This window comes from Amphibalanus amphitrite, unplaced genomic scaffold, assembly GCF_019059575.1.
Source record: "Amphibalanus amphitrite isolate SeventyFive unplaced genomic scaffold, NRLGWU_Aamphi_draft 000716F_arrow, whole genome shotgun sequence".
Taxonomy (NCBI): Eukaryota; Metazoa; Arthropoda; class Thecostraca; order Balanomorpha; family Balanidae; genus Amphibalanus; species Amphibalanus amphitrite.
In genome coordinates, this window is record NW_024882210.1 from 84,096 (window position 1) to 103,656 (window position 19,561).

Here is a 19,561-nt window from a genome sequence, read left to right on the forward strand (position 1 = left end):
ACTTCAATTGATACAATTCGCCTCACTAGTGAGGTAAGTTGTACCGCACGGTGGGTAAAGATGTATCAACGGTTTATGATTAGAAAGTGTGACGTTGTATATACACTTCTACACAGTCCAGAGAACAAGAAAAGTATCCTGAATAGCGACGTCCAGCTCCAGCCAGCAGATCAACGATTTCTTGGTGTCGCTGAAGGGTACGGATGACCCTATAGCAAAATCATTGAACCATTTCTTCAATATAAGCGCATAACGCGATCTGTTTGTCCGAAACTAAATGTATTATCACCGTATCACTGTAGTATCACTGCTATCACTGATATCACTGATATCACTGATATCACTGACATCACTGTTGTAGTAGCACTGATACAACATTCCCCACCACACTCTGATACAACTTGTCCAAGTGCGTCATTTCAAGAGAAGGTCTATGAAACGCTATACGCCATGTTTCGTTGCGCGAAACGAATTATGTTGTGATTAAGAGCAATGTTGACTCTCACTTATAGTGGTAAAACAATAGAAAGCTCTCAACATATAAAAGCCAAAAACATATATTTCCTAAAGAACGCATTTCTTACTAAGGACCCATCAAAACACATTTTCGTTACTCGCCCGAAAACGCGTCCACTCTTGTTGACGGCACAACACGGAAAGACGGCGCGCAACGCGGCGTCCCGAACAGTGGCGTCAAGTCTGCGATCTGGCGGATAGTTTTGGCGAAATTCGCTCTGATACTACTTGTCCATGATACAACTCACCCCGCTCTCCCCTAGTGAGTAATAATGACCTGAACAGTGTTAAAGAAAACAATGTTGGCGACAACTCGGTCTGCTTCCAATTCTAAAGAAAGCGTTATCCCCCTTGGCTCTCTATGCAAGATTTAGGAAATTTGGCGTGTAGGTACTACGTGCTGCGGCGCTACGCAAAGACAAAACAGGGCTCATTGGAGACGATAATATATATTTTTTCACGGAAGATATGAAAAGAAAATAACGAGTAGTTGGTACGATAATGTTATATGGAGCCCCAAATTTAAGAAGGATAAAGACGCACTCGAGCAGGTGCAACGGCGGGCAACGAGACTGGTGAAGGGGCTGTCTCACCTGTCATACTCAGATCGTCTCAGAAGCCTCAATTTGCCTACCCTTGAATTCCGAAGGCAAAGATCAGATATTATCGAGACATTCAAAATCTTAAAAGGCTTCGACACGGTGAACTACCAAAGAGAGTGCTCGTGTTGTCGCAACAGCATGTTCAAGAACTCTCTTAGCCGTACCACCCGAAGTCATGGTCAAAAGCTGCAGGTTCAGCATCAGTTGGGACCTAGGAAAGCCTTCTTCGCGGCACGAGTGACTCGGGCGTGGAACAAGCTGTCTAGGAACACTATTGAAGCACCAAATGTCGATGTCTTTAAGTTCAGACTTGGGAAAGAATGGAAGGACCACCCCGACAAGTTTAACTACAACTTCTCCTACTAATGCTCAAGAGTGGCTACTCATCGTATTAACAACAGTAGCTACTGTCACTAACAACAGTGGTCGTCATTTTATGGCGACAACAAGCATGGCAGCCAACTCGTCTTCATCAGAAGAGGAGGAGGCGCCTCTTGAGTAAAGGGTCTTATTACTCGAAAGGGTATCTAATGACCTTTACTTAAGGTAAATACTTAAATAATGCCTACCCACTAACCGCTCATCGTAATGCGCATGAGAATAAGACACGTGTAAGTGCACTGTCAATGTTCACTTTATGCAGGTTTTTATTGCAACGACAGAAAACCTTAGCTTGACAAGTATTCGCTTTATTAACCGACAAGTACCGTAAAGTGGGGCTATTTGAAACGGGTTTTACAGTTTTTGGCCTCTCCCTTTAAGGCGGTTCATATTTCTTATAGCATGTAAATTGCAAAAATGTAGTTCCCTGTGAGCTCTTTCATATAGGTGCATTTTGCTTCAGCTAGTGATAGTAATTAAGGATATTTTGTTAGTTAAAGCCTGTCTCAAATAGCCCCATAGGGTGGGGCTATTTGAGACAGTTTTAGTTACGAAGAAATTGAAGAAAATTGGTCACGCTAGAGATAATTTTTTAAACGCCATGCGATTGGAAGTTAAATTTTGATCATTCTGGCAAAAATTATTTTTGCAAAGACAGTAATATTTCCTTTGTATTCGATCTTTTCCTTTTTCGTAGGATGCTTCATTTCGGTAGGTTATAAAATTGCATCACTTTATGCTAAGGCTATCATAATATGATGTGACACTAAACTTTCAAAATGACAGGATGATCATTGAGGACCATTTCAAAGTCAACGACAGTAAAATTTTGAAAGAAAGTTTTCGTATATAACCCTGGTGGCGTGAAAACAGATATACTGAAAGTCGGTGGGGCTATTTGAGACAGGCTCGCTACCTAATGAAGCACACTGTAATGAATCAAACGAGCTAAAATCTTTCCCAAAACATTTCAGTGAATGGTCTGCATGATTCCTTGTTCAATTGCACATCTTCGTGCGAAGAAATAACAGAAAAATGTTAAGCGGTTTTGATTTTATGCCGATTTTCCTCGATCACTGCACGCTGTATCAATTGGCCGGTTACCCTACCACATCAAGTGTACTTGCATAGGCTCACCTAACAGGACGTTCTTGTGTTAAGTAATCTTCAATGGTGTTTCTGGTCAACCAAGGCAGACATGTGTTGATTGTCACTAAGTCAGTGACTGATGAAGCACATTTTAAGCACATATTCATCAGAATAACTAGTTTGGTCACCAGCTAAAGGGTCATTATGTTATACTACGAACATGTAAATATTGCTTGCTGCTAAAAGTACCCAACATGAACCCACTGCACGTTTATGGCCACGACCGATTCAGCGGTGTTGCTCATGTCGAACGTTCGATGCACTTCAAGTCGATGGTGATAAGTCTTCTCGGGTGCAATGGCATCACCATTATCAGTAGTTATTAGGCATATCGGTTGAGGTTTGACCAGGTGGGCATCATCGGGATTCTGAGACAATGGGTTACGCAATCGGCAGTAACGTTAACAATGTATAATATTTTCATGAAAAATGTGCTTAGCCTATAAGTAAAACGCTAGTAACGATAGATCCAGTAGCGAAGCTGTCAAAACTTCAACCATGTTAAGCTGCAGGTAGGGGTCCTTTTCGAGCAACTTAAATTGTGCGTTTTTCTGTATTTCGTATTCTATGCTAAATTTCTTTCAAAACTTTTCGAAATTTTCAAAAATGCTATTCAGGTCATTCACTGTCCAATTCCACATCAGCCTAAGCAAAAATGACGAAAAATATCAAACGGTTTTCATTTTACAGCGGTTTTAATAAACCACTACCTTACTGTCTCAAATAGCCCCACTGTCTCAAATAGCCCCACTTTACGGTACCTAAACGATGAATCCATCGCCCGTGTTTTGCAAGTGACATAGACTGCATCGAAAATCGTGTCATGGTTAGAATAACGGTCTGAGTGAATCAAATCATCTCAATTTCCCAGCACGTTATTATTCACGCTAACCGCTGTAACCAAAATGCGTAGGTAAATTGACGGTGGCATCAGTAATCCAGCCACTGGGTATTCGCGGCGTTACATAAGCCATTTAGGTAGTAAAGACACTCTTCGCTCACGCTCTGACGGCCGCCGGTCGCTGCCGACGGTATTATACTCCACTCTCCAGTGACGCCTACAGCACCGGCCGCCGGCGCAGTTCACCGCATTGTGCGCAGCGGTGCACACTGCACACTGCACAGCGAGCGGCAGCGCCTCTCGCACTGCTCACACGGTGATTAAGCGCTCACTGTTCACACCGAGTTCACGGTGAGCGCCGATCTCACAGCCTCACACAGTGGCTTAATGTTTACTGTTCACACCGAGTGCACACTGCCCAGACAGCCGTCACTGGATCACTGCTCAAACAGTGAATTCGCCACTCACACCATGCACCGTGCACACCGCTGCGCCGGTGGTCGCCGCACGGTGCAGACGAACGCCGCCCGTCGGAGCCAACTCGGTCATCCATGCCATCCCACGGTTCGCTTAGCTAGCGGCTCGGTTCCATTGCAGGTCAGCCGGCCGGTAATGGCTAACGGTCCGGTCGGAGGCGCCTGCGGCGGTGTGCAGAAGCGCCGCGCCCGGCTGTTGCAGAGCGCCAGTGACCGACACGGTCAGCGAAGCAGCGCAGGTGGTAGGAGGAAGTGGAGAGGCTCAGGGCTTCACGCCCCGTCCAAGTGCTAGTCACGAAGGCGAAGTCGAGCAGAGCGCAGCGGTCGCAGTGGCAATGTGGCGATAGCAAGGATGATGTCAGTGTCAGTGCTCTGTGTTCTCTGTGTTCCAGTGGCAGTGCCGGTGACCGTACGGGTCACTTAGTGACTAAGTGGAGACTGTGTTTAATAATTGGTGTCAATGGATCGGCATCGTTAACAGCGTACCAGTAGGTACCGGGCTTGGTGTATCTGCTGGAATGAGGAGTTATCAGTGACAGTGATCCGCTGTACGGGTCACCAGTATCGGTGAAATCGGTGAATTGCAGTGTCGCTGTCAGTGAACAGGTGACTGACAGTGCTGTGGTATCAGTGACCGTACTGACAGCGAGCCACTGTAAGTGACAGTGTACCGCCCTCGGTGACCTGCGGGGTCACGTACTTCAGTGAACCAGTGACGATAAAAGTGCATAGTTTTCGGTGGCTGTGTGGGACGTGGATTTACTACGTGCGCTGTCGCAGCTTGGGGTCACCTGCTACGGACAGCCACTGTCGCTGACCGTGTAGCGGCCTCAGTGACCTGCGGTGTCACCTGCCAGTGACAGTGTACTGCTGTCAGTGACCTGCGGGGTCAGGTGACATGGCGTCGATCCTGCGTCGGCTGGTGACCACTATCCGGCCGCGGCAGCTCGCTCTGGCTATCGCCGTGTCGGTGCTGCTGATCAACGTGTGGACCATCAGCCGCTCGCCACGCTTCAAAAGGTTAGAACATAACGGGAGTGGATGTGTAATCAATCGGTATTGGCATCATGTAGAGCAGTCCGGATGCGGGATGTGTCAAGGCGACCATACCCGACTATGTATGTTGATTTGCCAGCTAGATTGTCTACTTTGTTGAGTTTGGCTCTTTCGGTCTATCGAAACCATCTCAAAGCCGTATGCTGAGAAGGAAGGGGGGGGGGGTAGACATTTGACTGGGTCGACAGCCGACACTGCAGTGACGAAGCACCTCTTGATGAAACGGGAATGCTCCGGTGGGACGGTGTTTGAGTGACGGAGTCACTCAAACGGTCGGTTCTGAGAGATATGTATATTTTTAGCACCGCTGAACTTCACTGTTAGTCCCGTGCTCTAAAGCTATTCGCTAACTCCATCGTTCTCATACACTTGCCACCAGTGTCCACACTATCCGATCGTTCACTAGCTAGTACCGTTCGTGGCTAGCTCGACGGCCCTGGACCCCTGGCCGTCCGTTTCTACAGAATAGCCTGGTTGTCCGCCACCTATCGTCTGCCCAAAGACCAACTCGGTCGATCGGTAACCGCTTTCACAGAATAAACTCGGTCGTTCGCAAACTCCTATCGCCTGGCCACAAATTAACCCGGTCGTTGACTAACCCCTGCCGGCAGTGCCTACATGCTAATTCGGTAGTTTGTTGCCCCTTACCGCCAGTGTTCACAGCCTGACTCCATTGTTTTGTAGCCCCTACCGCCTGCCTCCACAAACTGCCGTTCGCTCACCTCTACCGCCCGTGCTCTCAGGCTAGCTCGATCATTGGCTGATCCCTGCCGCCCGCGGCCCGCATCCACACCTTAATTCGACAGTTTGGTGATGACCCCTGCACTTCCCGTTTCTATAAGCTAACTCGATTATTCAACCTCTCGAGCCGAACGTGCCCAAGGGCTAGCCCGATCGTTCCTCAACTCCTACCGCCCATGTCCACAGGATGACTCGGTCGTTTTCTAACCCCTGCCTCCCGTTTTCACAGGCTAACCCGAACGACAGCGCCACCGGACGACTTCTCTCTCAGACTGAATGTAGATGGCGTCGCCGTCAGTCAGGATATAAGCTCGCAGTTCCCGGCTGGTGCATCCAATGATAAGAGAGAACAACTGTCCCGTGTGGTCAGAATGTTCAACTTGGTTGAGACGGAGCCGTCGAGTAATATTTGGTAAGTGGCTAATAAAAAGATAATGTCCGAGGCTCTTGGTAATTACTGAGCCTCATGTAGTTCCTAATTGAGATTCGGGGATTAAATTCTTGAGTTCCGTCACTTTGTCCATAACACCGATGAGCTGTTTTTTTTCTGCCATCTGCCGTTTTACGGTAAAATCCCTCCGGAAGTTCATCGATTCTCTCCCAGTTGAGCCACGCCACTGACCTCCCCTCCGCCCGTCTCCCCCTCCCCTCCCCAGGTACGCCAGTCGTGCTAGCGAGAAGTCATTCTTGGAGGACGAGCTGGCTGCACTTCGGGAGGTGTTCGACTTCTTGGAGCACCCGACAGCACACTGTGCCAACCTGACGCGCCTCGGCGGCCGACAGTACCCGGAGGGTGGCCACGACGGCGACAAGATGGCCTGTCTGGACCGGCCGCTGACACTGGGACAGCCCGGCTGCCTCGTCTACTCGATCGGCATCAACAACGAGTGGTCGTTCGACCGGGCGGCCGCCGCGCTCGGCTGTGAGGTGCACAGCTTCGACCCCAGCATGAAGGACCAGGCGGAGGGCCGGTTCGAGCCGGGCATCACCTTCCACCGGATCGGCATCGGAAGGAACAACCACACGAGCGTCGACGGCTGGTCGATCCTGGTGCTGGACCACCTGATGGCCTCGTTGGGCCACCGGCGGCGCACCATCCAGTACCTCAAGGCGGACGCCGAGGGCGGCGAGATGGACATGCTCATCGACCAGCTGGTCGACCTCAAGAGCATGTACCGCATGTTCGTGCTGGACCGGGTGGAGCAGCTCGGCCTGGAGCTGCACATGCGGCTGCTGCCCGAGCGCGAGGCGGCCTTCTATCGCGAGGTCCGCGCCGTGTTCCGCCAGCTGCGCCGGCTCGGGTTCGATGTAGTCCATTCGGAGCCGAACCAGATAGTGCCGGAGAGGTACCGGTTCCCCGGCGTGGACCGGCCCGTCAGCCTGCTGTATGAGGTGCTGCTGGTGCGTCGGCGCCGCGCCGCGCCGCACTTTGACGCCAACGTTCACTACCCGTGTGGCTCCAAAGAGCGCTGCGACCTCATCGATGGTGTAAAGAAGTCGGTACGCGCGGTAGTGCCGGGCACGTGAGGGTGGATGGTGCCGCCCCGGCACACCGCTCTCACCATAACTAGCAGAGAGAGCGCCAGACGGCCCTCGGTGCTCTGCCCGTCGACCGCCACCTAACGAGCAGAGCGACCGTGGCGCCGACAGCGGCTGATCGGGGTACTACGCCGCCTTGGATCAGGGATGCCGAGTGAGACATGTTATAAGCGGGTGAAAACCAATGTCATCGAATAAAATAAACATGCAGGGATAGAGTTGAGTGAAGTCCGGAGAAAACGCTAACCCACCGCCCGAGTCGCAAGTGTTCGTCTCCCTCGCGACATCGTGTATGAATGCTCAGTGTGCGGCGAATAGCCCGACTTGCCATCTTCCTAAACTATACTCTGGATACAGAGTTTCATTGCCGCTAAGACCGACCTATCTCTAATACACTGCCCGGAGCACGACGGAACCTATATGCGTGGACAGCGTGGATCGCACCGATTTGGTGATTGTAAAATGTTGTCGCCAGCGTGATGAACTGTCGCTAAGTAACTCGTTCCCCACAGATATTTTTCAATCTAATTATTTGCACATTCACTACAATCAAACGTTTTACGTAGTGTAACGTGTCACTTATTCGTATTACGCGTCACCACGAGTCACCGCATCTAGGGACGATGATGCCCCGCAGCCCCACAATCCTCTGAACTATAGCAAACCATGATGACAGGGCGGATTCAGTCGAGTTCGATCGTCATCTACACAAGATCACGATCCGGGCCAGTAGAGCGCCAGATTCCCACTCAGTCATCGTTGCCAATACCGAATTCGGAGCTCGTCGTGACGAGCTGCTAACAAAAACCCGCCCGGCGAATGGGTCACATTTTTATTTTTAGAAATCTAAAAAAAAAATATGCGCCTTTCACATTGAAAGTCATTGTGAAAGGCGCGGAGTATTTTTAATAGTTTATTGTGAACATATAACATTTCTTTTCATTTGAACAATCTAATATTATTTGAACTCCACCCAAGCAGTCAATGGAGAAGCGCACTGAAGGGGTATAAATAAGGCGACAGGTAGGCACTGCTGAAGCTAGATCGCGACGGACGGCAGGCTTTAAGTTTCGATTAGGAACGTCTACAACTGTACGAAAAGCACGAATATGTCGAATATCAACTGTTTTTACACTAGCTAAATCACAGGTCGCCTCTGTGACAGGCTACCCATCTTACAAATCCTGCTTCAGAAAGGATCGACATGGACAGACATGGTATCGTACACATAGAATAGAGGCACGACACAGAAACATAGCAGGCGACATCTCACACACTGCACCTAAGTACGTCAACAGACAACACAGCAGAAAACAGACTGCCGCACCTACAGCAGCACAGTGACAATAAAGTGAATGAGAAACACCTCATGACCGAACCAATAACGACACAGCAACAACTGGAGTGATTAGTGACGCATCACATAGTGGATTGAATGCCAATGACACACCGTCACGATATTTCACAATCTTGCACCAATAGCATCACAGTAACAATGAACGAAGCACATACCTACAGGCTACATTGCACCCAAAGAGACTCAGAATGGCACCACCGCGGCTGCCGAAGTGCCCTGCGGCACACAGCAGCCCTATCTACCACGCATTTGTCAGAAGCTGCCGCTGGACTCTGGCTCGGGTTGACCGTCCTCGCAGCGCTCCCGGTTCTCAGAGATGGAGGGCTGAGGAAGTAAGTGCACGGCTCTGGCCACACGGTCCAATCAACAGGCAGGCAGCAGCGGTGGCCGTAGCCCGTAGCCAGCCGGGAGCGTCACGTTGTCACTCGCTGTCATCCGTGTTGAAGTAGAGATCTGGCAGCCGCCGAGTTCAGGCAGCACCTAAGGTCTTCTCTCGGGCGAGCAGGATGGCTCGCCCGATGAAGAGAGCACTGTGATTATCATATAACTCATTTTTCACTACACTCCCCTACCAGGCATGACCCAACCTTCGCTTAGCTACACGTGGTGCTATCTAGCGAGAGCATACAATAACTACGTGTCATGCGGTACAGCATATCAGGCGCTTACACCTAGCGCTATCTAGCGGCAAGAACAGGAACTTCAAGTTGCCAGTTCTGCAGACCGTTGACTATGATCGAATCGTTTCAGTCGGGGACTCGGGACGCGACCAGAGCCCACCCCGTGGTTGCTCGGGCTCCGCTCGCTCGCCGCACATCAAGCTATTGCTTCAGCGCTAGCCACGGCAGTCAAGTCAGGACCAGTAATACCGGCAGCACCGGACAGTGTACGCAGTACAGCCCACGCTACCAGTGCAAACAACACACATACCTAACCCCACGGTCCACTCAACTAGCGCTGCTAACGACCCAATCAAAACTAACAAAAAGCAACAAAGAAGGTATCTAAACTAGCCTTTAGCTTCTTCCGGACGCTTTTCGCTTCTCTCGCAGACATTGTCACGCTCAAAAGTGTTTTGGTCACAGCCAGTAGGTGAAGAGCAAATAACAACAAACGGAAACAAAATATAGGCAATAACCGCTAGGCAGCGTAAAACGGTAATCGCATTCGTCACTTACCTACCGTACATATCACATTTTCTTTTCGCTCCAATAAACGTATGTTTAACCATCGTGATACAAACGTCAGGTACAAACGTCCTGATGCTACCTACACCCTAAAAAAGTTACGCAGCTTTGGAGCATTTTCCAGGGCGTATTTTAACATGTTAACTGGGTCGGCAATTGCCGACCCAGTCACGGAGAATGCCGACCCAGTGACAGCCGTTTGCCGACCCAGTTGCCGCCCCCTCTAGGCATGCAGGCTAGGTGCTGTCATTCATAGTGAGGCTGCTGCCCTCCGAAATGATAATGCCGCCTCTTAAAGTGAAGCAGCCGTCTATAGAAAGTGATGATCCCGCAACTCAATGTGACAGTGCCGCCCCTAAATATGTTAGTAGCCCCACTCAATGTAATGGTGCCGCCCTTCTAAGCATCTGTGGAGCCCCTCAATGTGATGATACCGCCCCTCAAGAAGATGATGCGGCCCCTTTCAGTATCGGTGGCGCCCCTCAATGTGATGGTGCCGCCCTCAAAGTGCCGTTGGCGCCCCTGAATGTGATGGTGCTGCCCGCCAACGAGTCGGTGGCGCCCCTCAAAATGATGCTGCCGCCCCTTAAAGTGTTGGCGCCGCCCCTCAAGCAGATGATGCCGCCCCTCAAGAAGATGATGCCGCCCCTCAAGAAGATGATGCCGCCCCTCAAGAAGATGATGCCGTCCCTCAAGAAGATGATGCCGCCCCTGAATGTGATGGTGCTGCCCGCCAACGAGTCGGTGGCGCCCCTCAAAATGATGCTGCCGCCCCTAAAAGTGTTAGTGCCGCCCCTTTATAGTGTCAGTGACGCTCTTCGAAGTGTCAGAGGAACCCACCAATATAATGGTGCCGCCCCTCTAGGTATCCACATAGCCCCTCATTGTGATGGAGCTGCCCCTCAAGCAGATGATGCCGCCCCTCAAGAAGATGATGCCGCCACTTTCAGTATCGGTGGCGCCCCTCAATGTGATGGTGCCTCCCTCAAAGTGCCAGTGGCGCCCCTAAATGTGATGGTGTCTCCTGTCAACGAGTCGTTGGCGCCCCTCAAAATGATGCTGCCGCCCCTAAAAGTGCTGGTGCCGCCCTTTACAGTGTCTGTGGCGCCCTTCAAAGTTTTGGAGGAACTCATCAATACAATGTTGCGGCCCTCTAACTTTCTGTAGCGCCCCTCCATATACATAATGGTGCCGCTTCTCAAACCATCCGTGGCGCCCCTCAAAGTGATGGTGCCGCCCCTTACAGTGTCGGTGGTGTCTCCTCAAAAGTCAAGGTGCCGCCTCTCAAAGAAATGCTGGTGTCCCTCGAAGTGTCGGAGGCGCTCCTCAATGTCATGTTGCCGCCCCTCAAACCTTCCGTAACGCCCCTCCACGTCATGGTGCCGCCCCCAATGTGCTCACGGCGCCCTTAAATGTGATAGTAACGCCGGTCAAAGTGCTCCTGGCAGTGTCGGTGGCGCCCCTTATAATGTCGGTGGCGCCCCGAACAATATCGGTGGTGCCCCTTAAAGTGATGATGTAACCCTCAAACAAACGGTGGCGCCCTTCGAAGTATCGGAGTCCCTAAATAACTATCATACCTATTGCCGTCCATTAACGATCTGTAGCGCCCCTCCATATGATGGAGCCGCCCCTTAACCCGCGCGGGGCTGGGGTCTCCAGCCGAACGCGCGGGGCTGGGGGGGGGGGGGGTAAATTTTACCCCCCCTGTTATCTCCCGAACTAATGGTCCGATTTGGAAAATTCAAACGCCAATCGAAAGCTCTCATCACGAACTACTAAAAACATGTACTTAATTTAAAGTTTGAGGTCAAGGTCAAGGTCAGGTCAAGGGTACAAATTGCAAGTTTCTACAGTATCGGCCTTGCACAGTAGTTGCCGAAGAATGGAGTCATGGACTGAGACTGATCGCCCAAAATGTGTTCTTAGGCTACCAAGACAATATTAGTTGCATACAACATCATTCAGAGGTCAAGGTCAAGGTCAGGTCAGGTCAGGTCAGGTCACCAAAAAACAAAATATAGAAAAGGGCATGTGCGACACATGTTTTATGGGTCATTTTACTCATAGAATTCAATAGGCACACTCAATAAGTGATATGGACCACCTCTGGATGAATTTCAGGTCGAGGTCAGGTCAACGTCAGGTCAAGTGAGGTCAAATTTTGAAGTTGGTTGTTAAGGCCTAAAAAGGTGTCTATCTGATGCAGTTTTTCACGGCGAATCGAATGGTGCTATTTTTGTTTCCGTACGAGGTCCAGAAGTTCCAAAAAAGTCATTTTTCAAAAAATTTGTGTGTCGTGACGTCATGAAATTTTGAATAACTCCCACATTTTTGAACCGATTCTTCTAAAATTTGGTATGTAGGTGCACATATACCACGTCTGTGACATATATTCCGGTTTTTTCGATAGACTCAAAATTTTGGATTTTATAACGATTTTCCCAAAAAAGTCAATTTTTTGAAAAAATTTAGGCCAAAATCCAAAATTTTCAAAAAACCGAGATAGCCATTTGATAGACAAAGTAAAATTACGCATAACCTTTTTTGTTACGTCTTGATTCCTTTAAAAATGAAGATGTTAGCGGCGTTTGAACTTTTGCCGTTTTTGAGGCGAAAATGGCGAACATGACGTCACTAAAACGTCAATTTCTCAAAAATTTTCCGACGGATTTCGCTCAAATTTTCAGGGAACGTGTCAAATTGATGTAAGAAAAGGTACTGAAAATTTGGCGGCGCTGCGCGCCGCCGTTTTTGAGATATCGCAAAAATTCGCGAGGGGGGGTAAAATTTACCCCCCCCAGCCCCGCGCGGGTTAAAGTATCCGCGGCGGTCCTTAAAGTTACAGTGCCGCCCCTTACAATGTGGGTGGCGTCCTCAAAATAAAAGTGATGTTGCCCCCCCCCCCCGAGTAATGGTGGCATCTCTTCTTTAAGTATCGGAGGCGCTCCTCATTGTCATTTTGCCCCACATCACTGCTCACATGGCGCCCTTCAATGTAATGGTGCCACCCCTCAACGCTCAACGAGATAATTGCGCTCCTCACAGTGTCGGTGGTGCCCCTCAAAGTGGTTAAAGTGCCCTAAAAAAAATTGGTGACGCGTCTCGAAATGATGTTGTCGTCCCTTAGCATATCTGCTGCGCCCCCAAAATGATAGTGCCTTCCCTTAACCCTCGCCCGCACATGGGGGTGGTGGTTGCAGTCCCCCCCCCCCCCCCAGGTAGTCATTCTGCTCTGCACTCAACATTTTTAGAGCTAGAAGGCCGATTTTTCGTATAGCTGCTCCTCTATCCTTTCTTGATGTCCACTAAAAATTTCAAGTTTCTGTGATTTTTGGTTTCGGAGATATGACCTTGTTTTTCAGGTCATGTCATAACCCAAATGGCCAATTCTCAACATCTTGCGTTTGCCATGGGCCTTGTGAGCTTTTGACACCTTGATTTCGGTCTTTTTTGCCAGTCTTACCTCCCACCTATCATGGAACATGTTGTTCGACGAGGTACATGTGTCAAGGTCAGGGTCAAGGTCAACCTAGGTCATCTAAGATAATTGCGTTTTAGGCAAGCTGAATTTACTTTTTGTGATTTTTTTTTTGACAGCATTTTTGGTAAAAGCTTCTCAGATCATGATTTCATGTAATATGGACACAAAAACAATCGGTGCACACATCAGTATACACACAGACACACACAGACATACAAACACATATAATTGACCTTGACCTAACTTGACCTGAAATGACCTCAGCAGCAAAAATCTGGTCGAGTAGTGTGACAAAGAGGTTCTAGCTGGCTTGGCACCAGAAAACAGCATCGTCATCGGTATATGATAAGCAGCGCACTTGATATCCAGCGGTGACCCAAAACAGCAACATTTTTTAGTTTGACCTGACCTGGAAGGTCAATGACTGACCTGAGAAGGTAAAACTGGGTATCATTGGATTCGTCTCTTCCCAAAGAATCTTTTTGGTCTTACCGCTAAACTCTAGCTCCAACAGGAACGAAATGGCGAGGGGGGGGGGGGGGTGGCAACCACCCCCCCATGTGCGTTCTATGATGGGAAAATGGTATGTGCGGGCGAGGGTTAACCGACGCCGGGCTGAGGCTGTTTGAACCCCCCTCCCGACCCCTATAACTTGGCTACTGGGCCACTTAGCGACACGCGGTAAGCGGCATTCGAAAGAGTGTCAAAAACTACTTGGGTTAGTTGGTTAACCGTACTTTGGTTAGGTCAAGTCAAATGTCAAATATCAGGTAACCAGAGGTCATCAAAGGTGAAATGTGGGTGAAATGTTGTCTGTTTCAACATTTATTGACAAACTGGCGCATAACTCGGGGAAGAATAGAACTACAGCACCGCGAAAAAGCGCATTCGATAGCTCTTCAACGTTCCTACTTCCTATAAAGTCATCAGACTTGACCTAACATCAACGGCTTAAAGGGACCCTCCCGGCTCCCACCTTCAAAAAAGTTTATGAATTGGCATGAAAGTGATGTCGCTCGGTTCAGAAAGAGTGAAAACGAATATCTACTAAATTTCACCGAAAAATATTCACCGGTTTTCAAGATATTAGACTTTTACTTTTGTTTACTTTTTTGGGATCTCCGCTGCTTCTAGCGACTTTATTTTAGAAGTGCGGCGTTTGCGGCAGATGTTGCGCGCAAATAGCATATGCCACCGCGTGCTACAAAACGTTTTAGTCAAACATTTAAAAATCGTTAGATATCTGCGCTGACGTCACACATTCAGAGGGGTATTCCTAAGCATTAGCCCCTCTGAATCAAAATGCTGCAATTTTGAAATTCAATATTTCCGATTTAAGGCATTTCTCGATGTTGTGAGTGCCGAAACCGGTAATTGTGAGCCAGGGACCCCATTTTGGCTATCTCAACTCAAATCTAATGTTAAGGTGGGAGGGTCCCTTTAACCTCCAGAGCACAACTTGTTTAACCCGTGCCGGGCCGGGGAGGGTTCGAGGGGACAGTGGACCCCCTCCGCCCCTCTACTGAGCTGTTTTAATGAGGAACCTTTCTACTGTAATAATTATTGACTCATGAAAGTTATGACATTGTTTTTTTTTTTAGTACTGTGCTCCTCTCGTCGAGATGCGTCGAATGAACTATTATTTGACATTCAAATGTCATTTGGGAAATTAGCGCTCAGGTCCAGGGCATTACCTGACTGGTAAAGGTCATGTTGCATATCAGTCGATTTGTATCGCCAAACTGAAATCATCTAAGGTGTTTTCATCGCTCAGGCATATCGCATGTCTCTATCAGAAGTTATTGAAAAAACTGCTGGAGGCCTTCCATGACCTGACATTACCTCAAGGACATAACGAGGGGTCGTGGGTGGCAATTTTCCGATTAAGTGTGTCATTTTTAATTGTTTTCTTATGTGATGTTTAAATTCGTTAACTTTGACATTTGTCTACCTATAAAAAGAGGCACATGCCCTTATTTCCTCCCATTTCATTATACCTAATGAAAGGGTCGCAAAATTGTCCTTATACCTTTGGTCAGGTCAAAGACATCGCAATTTCGAGACTTCCATTTTATATATACAGTTACACACTGTTTGTCTTATCAATCGCTGAAGTTATAAAGGGATCGTTCAGTCGGTATATCTATGGTGAGCATTTGCCTGTTCCGTAGCTCAGTTGGTAGCGCACCGGACTCCCCGCATTGTCTTCGCTTGCGTTTTGTCCGCCGGCCGAGCCGGAGAGAAAGTTACCGAGTGAAAGTCATTCAAATTTCAAAAACTCAATGACAATGTCACTGGGGTCACGAAAATGTTTGAGTAGTTAGGTATAACATTCATTAACTTGGGGGGGGGGGAGGGATGAACGTATCGTTGCAATACGCTGTTCATTACGCGAGTAACTAACAAATAAAAAATGTACGAGTTCATCATTACTCCACCCGCTCTCCCTCTCCATAAAAAAGAGAGTTAATTGTGTTGCATTTTATTCATACCTATGCAGAAAAATAGAGGCGTCAAAGGATATGGCCGAATATCAGCGACCCTTGCCGTGTAAGCAATTGGGTATGGCAAGTGGGGGTAATGGCCCCGTCCAGCGCCCATAAAGTGGGCACCACTCGTGCGACCTGCTGACCACTGTTCTAGATAGAGCCATAAAACACCGTGAATATTTTAAGCTGACGATACGGATCGACTGGTATGCAACATGTTTTGTTTCTGGTGAGGTCATGAACTTGACCTCAGTTAATTTTTTTTTTGTAGTCAAATTATAGTTCATTTATCGCATTATGATGAGAGAAATACTATATCCCGGAAAAATAAACGTAATACTGCTGAGCTTAGGTTGAATCTGAAATCATTACTTAGAAATATTTATAAAAGAACCGTCGAACATGTCTTTTTTGGTCATTAAATATCAGTAGGTATGCCGCCCCCCTCAGATGCCAAGTGCCGCCCCTATGAGTGCAAAATGCCGCCCCTAATTGTGATTGCCGACCCAGTGAAAATCCCTTATAATACGCCCTGGCATTTTCTAAAGCCATTCGGCGTCGTATCATTTCGAATAAGAACAAATCATTTTTGTATTTAATATGACATGAGTACAATGCTTTTATTCGACTATAAATATCTATTTCCAGTTGCTCACTAATGCTATTATCCTACCTTACAAACGTCATCAAGAAACACATAGCACAGTGCACACACCGCGATGCACTGAGAACAGACACCGCTTGACGAACTCTCTTGACACGAGTCCCCGGATCCAATTGCGATCCATGGTCACCTTGACCAACTCACACAATATTAAATATAAACAACGCTGGAAAACACACGTCCCAGTCGTCCCCAAACTATTTGGGTCTGCATTACGGCGCGCGTCAGGATCTCCACTGGCGGCTGACCTGAGGGACTGCCGGCGCTGGATGACCTTATCAACTCCTCCGGTACTCTCTCCCGAGGTGGACACTATCACCTCTCTCTCTCTCTCTCTCTCTCTCTCTCTCTCTCTCTCTCTCTCTCTCTCTCTCTCTCTCTCTCTCTCTCTCTCTCTCTCTCTCTCTCTCTCTCCCGAGGTGTTCCGGTAGGCGGTCACCGGTGCCAACTCCCGAACTCCAGGAGTTCCCGAGCACGTGTCGGCAGGACGGCTGATGGCTGAACGGACCCAGCGCACACAGGGACCCGAGTTATCTCTCGGGCGGCCCGCGGGACTAGCAATGATCCGAGCCGCTACATGGCAGACGGACCCTATGACCCCCTGGACACGTCTCCGGGGGGGGGGGGGGACGACTATAATGGATACAGCACATTTGGGGACGATGCAATAGAATATATCTGCATAGGCATGAGCAGCTAGGTCATAAATAATTAAAAGATTTTATACTTAAGATACAGAAACAGGCCTGTGCATAGTCCAGGTAACTGAGGTTTCCTGACAAACGAGTGAGACAAAAGTGCACGTACGAAGAAGGAAATTATAAGTCGGAATAAAATGAAATAGCTTTAACGTGCGGGATGGAACGCTACGGCAGTTGACTGGAAGAGGAACAAGCGGTCGCAAAAATAAGATTGTACGCGGACAACTTAAGAATAGCTAAATAATTACGAGCACGACCGTTTCCCTATGAATAATGACTAAATGGGTAAAATGTTCGACCGCGTGCACCTCTAGCCGACGCCAGTCCGCCAGTCAAAACTACATAGTTGAGAACGAGGCACGCTTGTCTCGTACACTTACTCAAATCAAACTATACATATTCTGATTACATGTAAAAAAGTGTTGAAAGTTTAACCTCGCATTCCAAGGTTCTCGACGTGGGAAAAACAGGTCCTATAACTAACTTCTTCAATCGTATCAAACAGCTTCTGTGATCGAGCATTGAAAAATATAAAATCGTTACATAAGATGCTTTCAATAAGGCACAGGAGTTTATATACATATCTAACTTCAAGGCATGCACGACCCGACATGGTCAAGTACCTGTGAATGCAGGAAGTCATCGTATCCAGCTAGCTAGGTTAACTGCCCTTAAAACAAGATATTTGTGAAAAAGAAACTATCCTCCACCAGGCCGCCCGCCGCAGCCCGCCGCCGTGTGCCGGTCGGCGGGGCCGAGGTGCGGGGCGCGGGCCGGAGTGGGCGCCGGGCGGCGGGGCCGAGGTGCGGGCGCGGGCCGGGGTGGGCGCCGGGCGGTGCATCCACGTGACACACCAAACCGGTTTCGCACGGCGCGCGGACGCCCACGGACGTCGGCAGTGGGGTAGGTCAGGCACATCGGCTCGATATGGGAGCGGTGCAACTGCGGCAGCTCCGTACACATGCACGGGTACAATCGGACGGAAGTATGTATGTAACGGCACGGGTACAGTGGGACGGTATAATGCCTCACGGTACGGGTAAAATATAGTCAGACGGTACTGTGTCTAACGGCACGGGTAAGGGCAGATGAGCTGATGAAGACAGCATAGATTAGGAAAAGTGAGGTGAAGCAGTCGGCAAAGGAAGTTTATGATAAAACTGCAGGCAATAAATATACGCCCTAATCAGGTAAGAAGACAGACACGTTGAGACGGAAGGTGACAGCCAACTCTAACTAAAGTTAGTAACATTTGTTTCTAAGGTGACGACTCAGCACAAGCTGTGCCGAGTGCACGCCGCACAGTGAGCAGTTCACAGCTCACGGGGTTAATACGATCAATGTGCGCTGTGCAATCTGCTCGATGAAGCACGGCTCGGAATACCTCTGATCGAAACAATCGTTACAGAACAAGGCGAACAAAGACAATCACCCCAAAACGGCAGAAAATACTTCAGCTGAAACATTTAGGAAACAAAGATTGATGTACCTATAAAGACTGGTTGTAAGCTTTTTCAATGAAATGCCAAAATTGGGCGTACTCCCATTCTCCTATCGCCATTCTTAAATTGGGCAGTTACACAAGCTGTAACTCAGAATTCCTTCTATAGCTACACCAAATTCATAATACCTTCAGTAATGCGTCTTGCTGTCCTGCTACGTTATCTGCCGTCCCCCGTCTTAACTATATCAAAAGCTGCGAAATAGTTTACACATGCAACCCTGAAGGATACTGAGCTCTGCGGACGTGCACTTACAATTATACTTCTATGCAAAAACGAACACTCTTATTCCATCATATAATATACGTACTACCTATATTTGTCAATGACTAACGCCTACATAAGACCCGACACTAGTCCCGCAAAACTTGGCGATGAAGATTCTCTGCAGCCCCTACTGGGTAACTATCTGGCTGACAAGTTATCCGGGTTACTAATATTAGTAATGAACGGAAGCCCGACCGATTAAACAAGCTAATGGGAGCTAAAACTAAAGCTTGGAAGTGAAACTTGGCGGCGTCTCACCCAAAATCGATTCGACAGGTGGGAAACCCTAAAACAACGGGGTTCAAATGTTCGAGAATGATAAACTAATAAGTGGTTCTGGCCTAAACGTGAAGTACTTAATTAGCTACCAGTCCAAGCATACTTGATGCTTCTTAGGCAAAATCTGTCTGACCCTCTAACAGTCCTGCGCGCACTGTCTGAGTACCTACTCGTACAACTGAGCCGAATCTATCTGCTCTCTTCTGCTGGTATCGCTACAGGTGCTAAACTAGTCGCAGTTCAATATTCCCACAACTGCTCCCACCTATAGACGAGTACTGGCAGTTGGCACCGTCGGCCCTACCTATGGACGGCCACGACTGGCGGTGT

General features: G+C 48.6%; 1 protein-coding gene across 1 annotated transcript; it reads left to right on the forward strand.

The window, feature by feature from the left end:
* The first annotated feature begins 4,197 nt into the window (after positions 1-4,197).
* LOC122365122 lies at positions 4,198-7,694 on the forward strand. Its single transcript, XM_043336078.1, has 3 exons — positions 4,198-4,985; positions 5,992-6,174; positions 6,419-7,694. The coding sequence occupies exons 1-3, from the start codon at positions 4,864-4,866 to the stop codon at positions 7,287-7,289; spliced, it is 1,176 nt and encodes a 391-aa protein (XP_043192013.1). The 5' UTR covers positions 4,198-4,863; the 3' UTR covers positions 7,290-7,694.
* Positions 7,695-19,561: the final 11,867 nt, after the last annotated feature.

Coding starts and splice junctions, on each gene's coding strand:
- LOC122365122 (XM_043336078.1), top strand. CDS start 4,864: ATGGCGTCGATCCTGCGTCGGCTGGTGACCACTATCCGGCCGCGGCAG. Junction 4,986..5,991: donor CGCTCGCCACGCTTCAAAAG/GTTAGAACATAA, acceptor CCGTTTTCACAG/GCTAACCCGAACGACAGCGC. Junction 6,175..6,418: donor GAGCCGTCGAGTAATATTTG/GTAAGTGGCTAA, acceptor TCCCCTCCCCAG/GTACGCCAGTCGTGCTAGCG.